General features: G+C 42.4%; 2 protein-coding genes across 2 annotated transcripts; both read right to left on the bottom strand.

Annotated features, from left to right (window-relative positions):
• Positions 1 to 3,278: 3,278 nt before the first annotated feature.
• Positions 3,279 to 4,613, bottom strand: cxcl18b (chemokine (C-X-C motif) ligand 18b). Its single transcript, XM_044114038.1, has 4 exons — positions 4,445 to 4,613; positions 4,233 to 4,350; positions 4,067 to 4,159; positions 3,279 to 3,718 (listed from the first exon to the last, which is right to left on the bottom strand). The coding sequence occupies exons 1-4, from the start codon at positions 4,515 to 4,517 to the stop codon at positions 3,673 to 3,675; spliced, it is 330 nt and encodes a 109-aa protein (XP_043969973.1). The 5' UTR covers positions 4,518 to 4,613; the 3' UTR covers positions 3,279 to 3,672.
• Positions 4,614 to 13,364: 8,751 nt separating this feature from the next.
• On the bottom strand, positions 13,365 to 15,203 carry si:ch73-6k14.2. Its single transcript, XM_044114098.1, has 2 exons — positions 15,075 to 15,203; positions 13,365 to 14,356 (listed from the first exon to the last, which is right to left on the bottom strand). Exon 2 carries the CDS (start codon positions 14,353 to 14,355, stop codon positions 14,011 to 14,013), a length of 345 nt encoding a protein of 114 aa, XP_043970033.1. The 5' UTR covers position 14,356; positions 15,075 to 15,203; the 3' UTR covers positions 13,365 to 14,010.
• Between the last annotated feature and the right edge of the window lie 1,146 nt (positions 15,204 to 16,349).

Raw genomic sequence — 16,349 nt, 5'->3', positions numbered from 1 at the left:
CAGCGAGCAGAAGGAGACGTTATGACCCACGTCGTTGAGTTTCCGGCTGGTTTCAGGTTTGTATTCTGCCTGTTTAGGTTTGTAGCTTCAGCAGCAGGAAGCCATCTGGAAACTTGTTGCATGATTTTCTAAATTGGTTACAAGTGAAAACAGAAAGCTGGTATCTGCTGCAGTCAGGAATATTTCCAGACCCTGAACAATCGAACGAATAAATAAAACCTAATAAATGATTAAACTCTTAAAATTAAAAGAAACTTGCCTGGATGTAACGCTGCTTTAGTTTTGTGCAAGTTGTCATATTAAATCAATGATGTGATTTTTATGTGGGAGAAATGTTTTATTAAATCAAAAGCTCTCATAAGATTTCTTCTTTACAATATTCCAGCCAAATGAAAAGGTTTCTGTCTCATTTATGTTTCATTTGGTGGAATTTAATAATGTTAAAAAACTCGTGTTGGAATTAAATTCACATTTAGTGACTGCAGGAAACAATCTGTGAAGCTTTTCTGTATAAATGTAACAAAACTTTAAAACGGTTACAGATGATCATTTTCTTTATTTGAATCTCAGAAATGAAACTCTAGTCTTTGTTAACATGGAGAGTAAATTCATCCTTTCCTTGGAGTTTGTCAAGAGTTGAGACTAAAGACTAACTTATCGTGTTGGCGCCCCCACATGGTGCCAGGTCGTAACTGCATGATTTAAATCTGTAAGCTGACTGATGGATGAAGGTCACTCACCTTTTGTTAAACAAAAAAAGCTTTTCCAGATGTTCCTCGGATTCATCATTTATTTATATTAAATTCTGATTTACTTTACATTTCAACTAAGAAAAGGGAAACAAAAGTAAATTAAACCGACATCCTTATCAACACATATGACTTTTTATTTAAAGTATGATGAAGTACATTTAATGAACACAAAAGGAACAAATTCAGGATTTTATCTGCAGAAGGTGGAATAAGTTCCTCCAAAGATCAGGAATGAACAATAAACCTGCTGCAGTAAATAAAAATGATTTTCCTGAGATGAGACGGTCAGGTCTCTGCCTCGGCTCTCCAGGACCAGCAGGAGGCCCAGGTTTTCCAGGATCTGCAGCTGAGGGTCAAAGGTCAGGATGTATCTGATCTCCTGATGTCAGAGGAGGAGTCCTGCCTGGACGGAGCCCGGACGGAGCCGGGACGGAGCCGGAGCCGGGACCGGACGGAGCCCGGACGGATGAGTCCTTCAGCCCGGAGGAGCAGAAACTCGAGGCTTTCTGTTCATTATCTCATCATCAAGGCTTCACCTTCTGCCGGGCTGAGGGACGATCCCACCAGGATCTGCTCTCAGGAACAATGACTTATGGGAAAAAAAGAGTTTGAAGAGGAAATGAGAGAGGAAGTCATTTCTGCAGAACGGATTTTATTCTTTTGATTACAGAAGAAGAAAGTAAAAATTAATGAAAGCAGAAATTCTTTCTTTGACTGATACAAGCAGAAATACAGGGAAATATTAACGATGAATATATGACATTTTTGTATATTTTATTATAATAAGTAACGTTTCCAGCAGTGTTGCCCAAGAGGGGGGGCCAGTGGGGGCCAGGACCCCTCTCAAAAATGTCCCCCCTCCCCCAGAGAATCATGTTCAGGTCAAAAGGTCATCTGTTTCTATCAGGACATAAATATAAAACTCAGTAAATGAATAAATAAATTGATTTGAAACCAACATAAAATATTTATTAAAATTATATTATTGATGTTTGAAGAAGTTAGGAGTTATAGCCACCTGCTGAAATATGAGCATATAAAAATACATATAGCTGCTTATTCTAACAGTTCAAAACACCGATTATAATATAATATTTATTAATACAGTGTAAACATCTTAGCAGAAGCTAAAAGTCTTTATTTGATTCAGACAATAAAAACTTCTTATGATGCATTTTATTTACAGGATTTTACTTTATTATTGGATTTCATCCTGAAAATCTTTTTTAATTTATTATTTTTCAAATATAATTTTGAAGAGAAATTAATTCTGCTTCATGTAACATAAAATATGAAAGATGAATATTTACAAACTGAAAATAATTAATGAAATGTAAAACAGAAATATGGCTGAATATGAAACACACCAGATTATTTTTCTCACAGTAAAACTAAATCTTTAAATTAAAGAAATGTTTTAGATATTGAACTTAAATCTGTCACAGAAAACCTGACAGAAACCATCTGTTAGCTGTTGATTAATTTTGTCTTAACTCCAACAACCGACTGAATGAACTCTATTTCCCAGAGTGCTTAGCGGCAGGTTAGCAGTGTGTTGCACTGACCTGCCTCTGGTGTGTTTTCAGGGCAAATATTCATTCAGTGTTCAGCTGTTAAACACAATATCTGCTCTGATCCAGCTGAATGTTCTGCAGCAGAACTCATTATGTTGTTAAACAAAATGTTTTATTAGCTGTTGGTTCTGTTCAGACTCGTTCTTCTAACGTCAGCAGTTTTCTTAGCTTGATAGTGAGAAGAATACAGAAATGTGTTTGTTCAATAATTGAATAATGTGAAACAATTACTTGGTCATTAAGTCACAGCAAAACTTTAAAACAATGTTTAGACAACATGTTAAATGAATGAAATTAAACTTTCATTTCTCTGACATAAACAAACTATTTTCTTGATGACTTTACTTGTATTTCATCTTCAAGTTAAACAAATGTTTTACAGTGCACCCTCTGTTTTTACTTGGAGAAGGGTTGTGTCCTAATCAAAGGGTGAGACCTCCTGCTGTTCTTGGAGAACTGACATGTTGATTTTGGTTCTGAAGATTCGTCACTTCGCTTCTCCTGGATGGTTGACCGTAAATCCTGTCTGTGTTTTCTCGTTATTCTAGTAACTGAAACAAATCCTGACCTGCTGCAAACCGTCTCCTCTCACTGGAGGAGTCCAAACCCCCAGAACTCCCAGAACCTTCTGAACCCCCAGAACCCCCCAACCCTCCATCCAGCCTGCAGCAGCTGCAAACATCTGGGTCTGAATATTCTCCCGCTGCCGTCATTTAACGATCAGCACCATAACAACTCATCTCATTGTCCTCGCTGTCAGCTGCTGCATCTCTGCAGAATAACGGCGCCAGTATGCAGGAACCGGGCCGAGCCGGGCCGAGCCGGGCCGAACCGGGCCGAACCGGGCCAGGCCGAACCGGGCCAGGCTGAGCGCCAGCTGCAGAACGGGTCCAGATAAAGCAGCTCTCCATGCCTGGGAGGGAAAACAAAACTCAGGCAGCAAACAACAGAGTTTTATCAAAACCTTCTTTATTTTCTTCCACATTCATATAAAAAATTTGAGCTGTTAGAAATGTAAAAAAATAAATAAATCAGCATAAATATTACAGTGAAGCAGAGAAAAACGAAGGAGTTTACATTTTGGCAGTGCTTCGTTTCAAACAGACTTGCTGCTATAGTGCTGTACATGAAACTCTTTCTGTTCAATTCCACAGATTCTCTCCGTCTCCGGCGTCCCGGCTGTTAATCGTCTCCTCCCAGCGCTCCGCCGCCTCCCCAGTCAGTCCCAGTCAGTCCCAGTCAGTCCCAGTCCCCTCTCAGACTGGGGGCTCAGTTAAATGTCCGGCCCTCGGCGTTCCTGGGGCCCCTGTGCTTCAGTCCTCGGAGGCCCTGTCTTCCAGCCTCCACTACTTGTCCAGACACTCCATCTTACGGCTCTTGTCTTTGTTTATCCTTGGAGGAAGGCAGAGAGAGAGAGAGAGAGCAGCGTTAGGACAGAGGCTAATGGGGAACATCTGTGGAGCCGATCCGGAGCTCCGGCGTCGGGGGGCTTGTTGAGCTGTGGAGGTTTTATGGTTTTGGCTTTTTTGTTTTCATTTTGCAGAATAAACCTGGAAGCTTCGCCACAGAATCGGCCGCGACTTTGAGCCAAAGCAACATTTTTAACCCAAGCAGTAAAAGCTGATCCCTCTGCAGCTGAAGGACCCAGACAACAAAATCACTCGCAGCTCAGAGGCTTCTGTGCAGATTAAAATGGAATCCAAGCAGCATAAGGGAAAACCTTTTCTGTTTTTAACTCACCTTTCCCAGCAGCTGAGGATTTGTAAGCCAAGTCTCCTCTTTGGGTTTATGCACAGTGTTTCTGTGGAGTTGTCCAGCTTGATCCGGGTCACACTGAAACATCCAAACAAACATCAGAATCGACGTGAAGAAATCATGAATCCAGAGAAAACTATAATCTACTCACGTCAGCTCCACCCGATCACAGCCGGCCCGCGCCTCCGTCACCTGGAAATCTGTGAAGTTGGACTTCTGGATTTTGCTGAAGGAGGGACATTTGCAGCGGATTCCCACGACGTGTTGAGCTGGAGGTGAAAGGTCAAACATCAACATGGCTTCAAAACTGGAGCTTCATTTGTAGAAGCTGCATTTGTTTTCAGAAATCCTGCAGAAACTCACCTTGATAGAACTCCATGCAAACTGCAGCCACAAAAAGCAGCAGCAGGGCGCCGTTCCTCTGGGACAGAACCATCTTCGTTTTCTAGCTGAGAGAAAAGTCCTGAGAAAAATCCCTCAGAGGAGAAAGTTGGAGGCTGATGAGAAGCAGAGGACTGAGTGTGTGCTGAGAGGCTGCCGTGCTTTTATACGGCGGGTCGAGTGGGTTTTCCCTCCGCTTGCCGCTTCCCGTAAGGCCCGACCCCAAAACTGCTCTGGAATTTCCACTTTCACAGCGGAGACGCTCTGCAGTGAGCTCAGCGCTCAGCAATGGAGATAAAACTCAGGATCGACACCAGAACCCAGAGCGACAGTAAAACCCAAACACGCCGATCACTAACAGAAATACTGAACATTTCTGAAGAGCTTCTACTGAGTCACTTCCTGTCAAAGTGAATCTTAGATAAACTGTGATGATGTGAGCAAACTTTCTCCTGTAAACATTTAGTCAGAGTTCATCAAGTCAAACAGAACTGATGAAAGATTTATAACAATAAAGAAACAACTAAAAACAAGCATCAGCATCCAGAAAAATAAAAGAATAAATCAGAGAGAATCTGAAGGATTCATTTCTTATTTTACAGCAAAAGGAAAAGGCTCAACATTCACAACGATTTAAAATCTGAAAAGTGTGGCGTGCACTTTCTGGGTTGTCTCCATCTCTGCAGCTTCATGATCCACAATCAAACTGAACAGAGATCATCACTTTGGATTCTGGTCTAGACTTTGACTAGACCAGATTTAAATCATTACATTTTCGCTCTGGCTGAATGTCCTCAGCGTCTGCCTGTAGTTAAAACGACATTCCCATGTCATGACACTTCCACCACCGTGTTTTAATGGGAACTTGATGTTTCTAACTTCATCCTGTCTTATTGTCTTTATTTGAACTGAATTGAATTGAACTGATATTTTTGACTACAAATGTGAGCTTTCAGATGTTGTTTTAAACTTTCTAGAAATTTGTGAAAACCCTCTTAAAATCAGAAATGTGAAATATTTTTTCTCAATGCAGATGAAGTGTTAATGGCAGCAAACTTTTACAGCAGCAGCGATGCACAAATAAAGCCGACCTCACTGTCAACAAAATAAAAATAGTTCAGAGCTGAGAAGGAATGCTCAGATTGGGATGTAATTCTGTCCAGATGCAGATCGGTGCTGATTCTCCTCCACGTCTGATTTACAAGGAGCAGCGGCTCGTAAAACTGGACCGACTCTCACAACATGTGGAGCAAATCTAAACATTGTGCTGCTCAATAAAAAACAGTATGAAGCAGCTATTAAACACTCCCTGAAACATCCTTCATGACGTGTGGAGGAGCAGGTCTGAACAAAGTTCTCCTGCGTCTCCTAATCTTCACTCTACTGAACAGAACCAATCAGACCCAGAACCAATCCGAAGAACAGATTGACCTCCAAACCTGAACGGAAAGCCTCTGCATTCCTGGACGACCGTTCTGCTCCGTCACACTTACTGGCAGCCGCAGAGTGTGACGCTGCAGTGACCAGGGAGTGTGTGTGTGCGTGTGTGTGTGTGTGTGTGTGTGTGCGTGTGTGTGTGTGTGTGTGTGTGTGTGTGTGTGTGTGTGTGTGTGTGCGTGCATGAGGGTGGTGGGGGGGGGGGTCCAGATTAACTGGGTTCAGATGGACAGAAGCAGAATTCTCAGAGCTGCACTTGTTTCAAAGGAACTGAAACACCTTGACACACCTGACTCTGGGACTCAGGTGTGTGTGGGGGGAGTGGGGGGTGAGGTTGTGTGTGTGTGGGTTCGGCTGCATGTCCCGGCTGGTTCTGGTCCCATTCCTGATGGAGCCGTTCAGCGTGTGAATGTTTCATTTTCCCATAACCTGCACAATAACTACATTTCTCAACAACTGTCTGTCAGTCACACACACACACACACACACACACAGTTTCATCACTTGTGGGGACTTCACATTGACTTCCATTAATTTCTACAACCTAACGCTTACCATAATCCTAACCCTTACCGTAACCTTTACCCTGACCCCAACCATCTCATATCTAACCACCAACCCAAAAACAATAATTTCCCTCGTGGGGACCAAGAAAATGTCCCCACAAGGACCAATGGTCCCCAAAACCCATAATGTAGACAGAAACAGGTCCCCATAAGGATATAAAAACCTGGTACACACACACACACACACTCTTCCTGCCGGCAGCATTTAGAAAGCTGGACATGATTCAGATCAGCCTGCAACACTGAAGACAAAGTTCAGCTTTTTCCTTCTCAAAAACGAGGTTCTGTGGAGAACTCCTGAGCAGTCAGCGTCTTACTTACAGAACGTGTCCATCAGAGAAAACGATCAGAGAGAAAACCAACGCAGCCCTGCTCACCATTACTGGCACCTCTTCATGATTTGCATCACTGAGTGAACCCAGGATCTTCGCCTCAAACCAACACACTTCGCTCTTGGATACTGTCAAGACCTCCAGTACCACAGCATCATGGAGCCTCCACCATGCTTGACTGTTGGTGTGCTGTTCTTTTCCTTAAATTTTCTGTTAGTGTGAACGACACAAACAGTTTCATGTGTTTGTTTCTTCTGTCCATCAAACGTTGTTCCAGAAGTTTGTCCAGGTTCTGACCAGTCAATGGGCTCTTCTTTCCTTAAAGACCCTCTTTCCTCAGTGTGTGTCGTGTGGTACTTGCTGAAGCTGTCCCACCTGCCTGCTCCAGGTTGGTCTCCAGGTCTTTAGATGTTGGATGTGGGGTCCAGGGAGGTTCCTGACGGGCCGTAATAAGTTCAGTAGGTGAGCCAAACTGGGTTTCCATACTGACTTACAGCAAACGGTGCATCACTCGGTAAACATTACATTTTTAGAAAACATGCTGTGGGGAACATAACAGGGTTCTAATGAGTTGCTGTTTTATATCAAACTGAAGCTATCTGCAGTAAAATGTTGCTTAACTTGATGAATTTCCTTCAGTAAATATTGACAATATGTATTTAAACCAGTAACGGTAAACAGGACAGCAGGAAGTGAAGGTAAACAGTCTGATGTATTTTTTTACACCTTCTTTCCACCAGACACTCAGTTTATTTGTTTTCCTCCAGCTAAACAGCCCTCATGCTTCCTGAGTAATTTTCTGTGGTGTGGCTCAAGAATGTGCTCCTCTTCCTATCAGCTGTGATTCATTCTTCCTCTGACCCGATTCAGACATATTGAGAAGAAATCGGTGAATAAGAGTGAAGGCAGCTTGTGGGGAAATGGGAGGATGTATGGGAAGAGATTAGCAACAAACCAGTCAAAGTTTTATTTCAACATCAACTGTAAAAGCAGCTTTTCAACAAAGAAACAAAAGTGAGTTCAGTAAGAAATGCATGTGAAACATGGCTGCTGCGTTTCGTCCCGGATCGTTATGAGATCTTCATCCGGCTGCTGGAAACTTTCTGATTCATCCTACGAGGAAAAACACTGTGAGCTGTTTTGTGTGAATGTCTGAAAGCCACAGGAACCTCACTGGATTCAACACAAACAGTCCAGTTAAAGTTCTGCTCAGGACCAGAATGACCCATTTCTGGACGTCGTGTTGCATTCAATGTCCCTCAGAAGTTTGAAACATGAACTTTTAACCTATTTTGTCCCAAATCTTCATTTTTATTTCTGCCTAACTTATAAAAACACACAGGTTGGCAGCAGATGGACCTGCAGAACCTCTGGACCTGAAACGACCGGGTCAGACAGAACAGAGTCACGACTGGACAGAAACCATGCAGTTTACAGACGACATGCAGAACGAGTCTCTTCTACCACAGACTCCTGCAGTTAGACGTCACAATACCTTCCTGTCACCTTTCAGGAACTTTCTTTGCATCAGGATGTTTTTCAGAGTTTACTTCCCAGATCTCTGAGTATTTTATGAAATTTTCATGAACATCTCTGATTTTGACCGGTCTCTTCTCCAAACTTTCTGCTTCCTTTCTGAAACCTTCGCCAGGATTTTTATACATTTTTATGTCCAACTTTCAGAGATTTCTAGATGCAAATCCGCCAACATCTGTTTGAGTGTGATTAAATGGACACAACTATTTCAGATTGTTTTCTTTTCTGTTCCAGACAGAGTTCAGTTGTACTGGTTCGGAAAAGTTCTGATTAAAAACATCTGGAAATCCACTGAGAAACGCTGATCAGCTGCAGCAACAGGAGGAAAAGCTTCCAGTCAGATCCACCAATCAGGAGGATGGATCTGCTTTCCAGAGAAATCCCAGAGTTCGCTCAGGAAATGGTTCCCATGACAACGCAGTTTTTATCTGAGCTGAGAGAAGAACAAAGATTCTGATTCTGGTTTGAAGCTTTGCTGCAAAAACTCAGCCAAAGTCAAACCTGGTTCTAATTTGAGACGAAATGTTTCTGTTGGCTGCTTTCTGGTCCAGAGAGAATTTTCTGGATCGTTGCCTTCACTTTTTCACGCTGAAAATGCTTATTGGCTTCATTTAACAGAGACTCCTGGTCTGAAGTTTGTGTTCTTCCTTCAAGACCATTTTAGGTCATTTGTGGAAAAGGAAGGACGTTCTACGCAATAAATCAGTAGAAATCACAAAGTGTTCGCCTTTAAGAGCTAATAAGATCACAGAGAGAGCCGCTGCATCGCAGAGCAGAATCTGTTTCTCCTTTATTCACATAAAACTGAAATGTGAAGCTGGCCTGGAATAAAACTGTTAACTAAAGAAAGGCAGCGTGTAAATTCAACTCTCCGTTTCTCGCCACACATTTCAACATAATAAAGTGATTAAAGGAGCAGCAGGAGCAGCTAATGAAGAGGTAATGTCAGGCTGCAGAACTCCAGGCTGTCATCCATGTTGTCCTGCTTCCTCTGACCGCAGGAAGCAGCTGTTCGGACCGCAGCAGCTTCCTGTCTGCGGCGCCGCCGTGTTTTCTGTCTAAAGGTTTCAGATGGAAAGTTGCAGCAGTTGGAGCGATAAACGTCTTGAACCAGTTGTTTCCTGTCCTCAGTCCTCAAGCTCTCATCTCTCTCTGTGGAGAAAACCAGAAATGTGGGTTGATGGTAAATCCGCTCAAAAAGGCGATGTTGCGTTTTGACATGTTCGCCGTTGGAACCGAACCTTCACCTCCAGGAAGCCTGTTGACGTTGTTGTGTTGATTAACCGTCATTAAACATCTGATTACTGCAGCTGAAGCCTGAACAGAGTTTGACTTCTGATGCCAGGAGCCAGTTTGTTCTCAGCTGGTTCTGAATGGGTTTGAATGCATAAAATAAACTTAATAATGGATCCTTCATTATTTATTATGACATTAATCACCACACAGCATTTACTGTGAATTCACTGCGGTTTGCTGTGAACAGAAGCTCATCTGTTTAGATGGAAATCATTTCTTCACAGTAACGTTCCCAGATGACCAGGTTGGATTTTTGCATTGGTCAAACCGAAACTTTGACCTTCTTGTCTTTAATTGTTCATCTGCTCCAGGTTTTCTGGATTAAAAATCATTTTTACTTTGTGAGAAGCTTTGGAGAAAAGTTGAGTTTATATGAACAGTAAACTGTGAACATTACAAATATTCATCCCTGATATTCATATTCAGGGAGTTCCTGTTTTTCTGCGGCCTCTTCCAACAGAAGACTGGAAAACCTTCATGATCCGTTCAGGCAGTCGACCCGGTCCACTGTGTGACTGATCTGAATCCAGCCCAGCACCGTGAAGTGTCCTCTGACCTCTGACCCCGTGCTCCACTCGCAGCTTTTCTTCTTCTTGTTTCCATCGTGTTTTTCACACCTTCTTTGGTTTGTTTTGGTTGCAGAAATCATGGCCGACTCTCTGCTAGCTGCCAAATTCCTGAACAAGGTGATTCATGTCCCAACATCGTTTACCCAACAGCTCATTCTGGCAATTAGCTGAACGAAAGCGCCTTCATCGTTTGCTGCCAAGTGTCAGAGGAATTACTAACATCGATGTTCTGACATGAGTTTTATGGCCCAATCAAAGTTCACCTCCACCCTTTTGTTTTTGATACTTTGGTTTGTCTCAGTCCTGAAACACATGCAACAAAAAAACCAGAGTAAACACAAAAACCTGAATATTTCTTTCAGTGAGGGACAGAAAACCCATCAGAACCAACCTGGAAATGTTTTTTATTTTTTATATTTAATTTCTTGAGTTTGCATCCCCAGAAGAAGTGCGGTTCTTTGGGGAAGTGATGCGGACCGAGACAGAGAGCTCTGGTCCGTCTTTAACCCTGAACCTCAGCGGGTCGAAATGAAAGTTGCCTCTGCCTCCATCCACACGTCACAACATGAAGAGTGATGTCGGGGCGCTCTGATTGGCTGTGCAGAGCTGCTGGACCCTGAGCTGTTCAGGTTTCTGTTGTGAAATAAAATCCTCTCCGGTCACCGTTCTGCAGCTGCTTGCGGATCCTCCTCTGTGATCCAGTGCGTGCCTCGACTGGCTGTGTTGGATCCGCTCGGCTCTCATTACCTGCTGCTTTCTTTAGCCGCGTTTGATAAGTGAAGACTTGCAGCTCACACGTCTTCAGATCACCACAGTCTAACTTGATTACAGTGAGTCTGTTTCATTCCTGTCCTCAGGCTCTCTGCAGAGCCCTGCTGCTCACACCGACTTGCTCCTTTTTTAATTTAATGAGGTTTGGAGGATAGATGATATCTGCAACTCGCTGTGGATTCAATTTAAAAGAAATCCAATGTTGTCAACTTTAACTCTGCTGAAGCAGCACTTTACTGTTGCAGTAAGTGTTGCACAGCCTCATAAGTTCCGGCCCATGAGTCCTTTCTTATCGCCGTGGCATTAACTTACTAATGATACAGCAGTCCAGTGAATCTCTGGACTGTTATTGCGTGTCCTCTGAGCTGCACAGCGCCTGCAGCCCTGGGTTCGGACTCTCTCTCTCTCTCTCTCTCTCTCTCTGTCTCTCTCTCTCTCTCTTTCTCTCTCTCTCTCTCTCTCTGTCTCTCTCTCTCTCTCTCTCTCTCTCTCTCTCTCTCTCTCTGCCACATGCAGATTGCACAATGTGTGTGAGACTGAGGGTCAGCCAAATTAAGAGCTTGTTCTGTGGAAATGTCTCCAGGGAGACTTTCTGTCTCTTGCCACATGTTTGTTGGAAGAACTCAGGAGATTCATGCCAAGACCCGACTCGAGATGTTTTTTCTCATAATCACAGGACGTCAGGGAAAAAGAAACTAAAAGTGGAGGGTTGAGCAGAAAAGCAGAGCTCAGAGGGGACAGAAAGAAGCTTTAGTTTTCTTTCAGTGACTTTGTGTAAAAAAAATTCAGATTTTTTTACATAAAGTCATCAAATGTGGAAACCTGTGCTCATACAGGATGACGAGGGTTTGTGGTTGTTTAGTGCAGCTATATAACCTTCAACAAACAGTCTTTAAATATCTACAATAAACCTTTTGCACGTGAAGCGTTTAGGATTAAAGCTGCGTTTGGTTGAGGAACGACGGAGGAACTGGACCGTCAGTTTCTGAATGGTGGTAACAACAATACTCATGTTTACATTTCAAACTGGTGTTATGGATACTTATCCAGATTATTGATGGAGAAATAAGACAGTTTTCTCTCATTTGGGCCAAGTTGGGAATCATAAGTTTCATTGTTTGCAGATGAACTTGTCCAAACCTGCAATCTGTTTGCAGTTAAATCTGCTGATTTCTACACTTTTCACTCCTCGGCCTGCAGGTTTTATTGACGCCTCCTTCTTCTGCTCAGAGCCCAGAAATGTTCTGGAAAACCAAAATAAAGAAAATCCAGCTGAAAATCTGACATTTGAGCACAAGATGAGGTTTAAAATCAGCGTCTGTTTTACCGCTTCATAACTGGCTACTTTAATAGTTCAAACACAAAATATACATAAACAGTAGAGATGGAACTGAATTAAAGGTTTTAATCAAGTTAACTCCCATTTTAACCAAAACTATATATCAACAAAACAAGCAAATTTTGAAAACACTTTTTTCTGCTAAATTATTGAATAAATAGACACAACAGCAACATTTTTTACAGTTTTTAATCTCATTTATCAAAGTTCTTCTATCCATTCATCTTCCCAGAGTTTCAGGAACTCCTGACCATCATGGAGCTTCTTTAGGACTGCGGACGCTAACATTAGCATTAGCTGCTACCTGTTTAGCATTGAGACGCTATTTTAGGCTGAATGGCTGAATATGCTAACTGCCTTTACACAACAAAGGTTTTTTCCAGCATCCAAGCAGATTATTTAGCAGCAGAAATGAACTGGAACCAGAGAAGCAGCTCTTTTGTCTCCACTGATGTTAGCAAACGACCGTCGCTCGTGGAAACGACCTGATGGAACCTTGTACACACAAAAAAATGCAATTAACTGTAAAAAATCAGTTGGTGATAAATCTCATCAATGCTTTAATTCAGTGTCAGGATTTTGAGATGGTTTTGTGGTTCTGATCCCTGTTAGGGCCTGTTGAGGTTTATGCAATATGAGATACAACTCCTGATTAAATCTGAATAATTGTGACATCCTGATGGTTCATAATGTTACGTCAGAGTTCAAACCGATTCCAGAAAACGTCTCTAAATCACCAGAGGCCAAACCGAATGCAAAACATCCCAAACGGGGAGAAACCTGGTCAGGAGCAAAACTAATGACTAGAAATCACTTCCTGCCACGTGGAAACATCTGCAACAGAGAAAGGAAAGTCTCTTCTGGACGTCTCAGGATCTCTGCTGCTCCAAGCCTTGACCTCTTCTTGACCTTTTCTATTCAACGTAAACTACGATGTTCTACAAATCACACTTTTACACTTTTACTTGAGATTAAAAACCAAATTTAAACGAATATTCTAACATTTTTCCCCAACAGGAAGCTGATGAAGTGTTTTCTTATTGTTATCAACCTTCTTTAGGTAACGATGATTTTATTTATTATTTATTATGATGTTGTCAACAAGAGAAGCAAACACACTGTTATCTTTCTCCTCAACAAATAAACATCTTTCATTTTCTCCTCATAAGACAGAAAATTCATAAAACATCAGATGAAAAGAGCAATAAATCATTTTTACATCCCATGTCTGGTTTAAAGAGTATTTACTGTAAAACATGGTCAGATTTCTCCACAGTGTGTTTGTGTGACTCTGCACAGTTTTCCTGATTTCTGGGCCTGATTGTGGAAAGGAAACAGAAAACCAGCAGAGTCCAAACAGAACCGTTCAGTGGTCAGAACCGGAGAACGTGTCGCTTCAGGTCCGACCTCCTGACAGCTCAGCTTTTATTTAAAACAGAACAGAAGCAGAAACCCTGCTGCTAACCTCTAAATATTGAAATGCAGATTGTTTGGGGCCCCTGCGGCTGCTGTGGGACCCCTGCGGAGCCACTTAGTCGCCTCTCCAACTGTTTGCTCTCTCCTTGATGTTCTCTTTTCATCTTTTGTTTCAAGCTTCAAAGGGAATCCGTTTCACACGCAGAGAGTTTCTGTTCCTGGTTTCTCCAAACGCTCCGCCCTCCGGGGCCTCCGGGGCACTCGGGGGTCCCCGGGGGGCCCCGGCTCACACCAGGCCCTCAAACTGGGACTGGGCCGTCAGCATGTCCAGCAGGTTCTGTTTAACCGACGGGTCGCAGCCCGATGGCCCCGTTAGGGTGAAGGACACGTCTGAGGGGTCGACAGGAAGCCAAGGGGCGTTCAGGAACAGGGGCGGGGCCACGGGGCCGCCGCGGACCCTCCAGGGCCGGCGGCCCCTCAGGGGCCCGTGCAGCGGGAAACAGGCCGGCTGGGACAGCTCCTTGATGGAGTCCAGGTACTCGTCCTGGTCCTGGTGGGGGGCGTGGGCCTCCTGCAGCTCGCTGATGGTGGGCAGCCGGTCCACAGAGGACAGGAGACATCTGGACTTCATCCTGAGGGCCACACAGGTTCATGTGTTCATGTTATGGACACACATATTATATTATATTATATTATATTATATTATATTATATTATATTATATTATATTATATTATATTATATTATATTATATTATATTATATTATATTATATTATATTATATTATATTATATTATATTATATTATATTATATTATATTATATTATATTATATTATATTATATTATATTATATTATATTATATTATATTATATTATATTATATTATATTATATTATGCTCATATGAAGATAATTATGTATTCATGAATATTTATTTTGCCTTTTGGTTGCTAATATGTCAGTTTATTCAATAATTTAGAAGCAAAAATAGATTTTTAACTGAAATTGTTGTTTATTTTGTCCATAGTTTGATTAAAATATAATTATTGTTAAAACCATGAAGATCCAGGTGTGTTTTGCTTTTCACCTGGATGCATAATTATTAAAAATGAAAACTAAATGATTTCACAGTTTGTTCATTCATGCTCCATCACGTCCTACATGCTGCATTTAAAGCTCCAAATTATGTTTATTGTAAATTACTGACGTCTCTATGAAAGCTTGGTTCTCTTTAAATCTGCTGATTTTCCTGCTGCTCAGTGATGGAATCAGATTAAGATCCGTTTCCAGCTCAGAGCTGCAAATCTTTACTGGAACCAGTTCAGAATCAAGCAAAGAAAGAATCGCTCACCTGGGACTTTAAATCCACCTGTCCACGCTCACCGCACAGCGCTGGGCCTCACTGCGGTCCGAACCCGACCAGAACCCGACCAGAACCCGACCAGAACCCGACCGGAACCACACCAGAACCAGACCGGAACCCGACCAGAACCGGAGCAGAACCACACCAGAACACTCTGCGATGAAACTCAGGCGAGTCCCTGGAGGGGGAAAGCTTTTAACCTGAGAGGGCCAATTATAGCCACACACACACCTTATTTACTCCTGTTGACCAACCCAGATCTACTGACCGTGAATGGGTTGTGTGTGTGTGTGTGTGTGTGTGTGTGTGTGTGTGTGTGTGTGTGTGTGTGTGTGTGTGTGTGTGTGTGTTGTTGGGTAACAGTGTTAGAGGATTAAATGCTCCTGATCAGCTTAAAGGGAAAAACTTTCCTCAGCTTTGATTTCCAGGAGAAAGTTATGAAACAGCAGAAATCTCCTGAAGGAAACTTTGATTTAAGAACCGACTGAACGTGTTTCCTCTGGAAAAAACAAAAACAATTTTATAACAACATGACCTCTCTATTTCATTACAGTTGGACCAGCAGAATCAATAAATGGCTCCAGTAGAACCCGTCTGGCAACATGAAGCCGGCAGAACCGTCCCAGAAAAACCACCAGAAACTTCAGAAACAAAGTCTCTGACATCCAGCAGGCGCTGGGTCTCCAGACAGTCAGAACCCAGAACCACACACAGACCCAGAACCCAGAACCACACACAGACCCAGAACCACACACAGACCCAGAACCACATACAGACCCAGAACCACACACAGACCCAGAACCACACACAAACCCGTCTGACCAGAAACATCCTGTTGATCCTCCGGATGACGAAACAGGTTCTGAACATGTGGGATGAAAAAAGTTCTGTTTGGAACCAATATGGATCCTGTGAGTTTACAATGGCTGCTTTTCTAACTTCCTGCACCAGGTGCTGTGCTACAGGTCCAGTCCTGAATGTAGAATAAGAGACACTGGCTCTTCCACCATGTTTGACCTCTGACCCTGAAGCAACCAGCTGGGTTTAAATCCGATGGTTTGGGCAAAATTAACATCTATTCATCCTAATATTTTCTTAGTTATATTTTAATTTACGCTAATGTACACCAGGAGTAACAAACCATGTATAATTTATTTCAGTTAATTATATTCACTAAGTGAAGCACATTGTATTGATTAAATAACAGATTTATGTTAATAATTAGGATTTTTTTGTTTATAGTTATAAGAAAACAGAATGTGA

The sequence above is a fragment of the Gambusia affinis genome, linkage group LG04, assembly GCF_019740435.1.
Source record: "Gambusia affinis linkage group LG04, SWU_Gaff_1.0, whole genome shotgun sequence".
In the NCBI taxonomy this organism is placed as follows: domain Eukaryota; kingdom Metazoa; phylum Chordata; class Actinopteri; order Cyprinodontiformes; family Poeciliidae; genus Gambusia; species Gambusia affinis.
This window is presented reverse-complemented; position numbering and strand designations above follow the sequence as displayed.

Bases quoted from the DNA above. Each gene is read 5' to 3' on its own strand.
- cxcl18b (XM_044114038.1), bottom strand. From the start codon at position 4,517: ATGGTTCTGTCCCAGAGGAACGGCGCCCTGCTGCTGCTTTTTGTGGCT. The intron at 4,351-4,444 runs GTGAGTTTCTGC...TTTCACCTCCAG, and splicing joins TTGCATGGAGTTCTATCAAG to CTCAACACGTCGTGGGAATC. The intron at 3,719-4,066 runs GTGAGTTAAAAA...CCTTCCTCCAAG, and splicing joins ATCCTCAGCTGCTGGGAAAG to GATAAACAAAGACAAGAGCC.
- si:ch73-6k14.2 (XM_044114098.1), bottom strand. From the start codon at position 14,355: ATGAAGTCCAGATGTCTCCTGTCCTCTGTGGACCGGCTGCCCACCATC.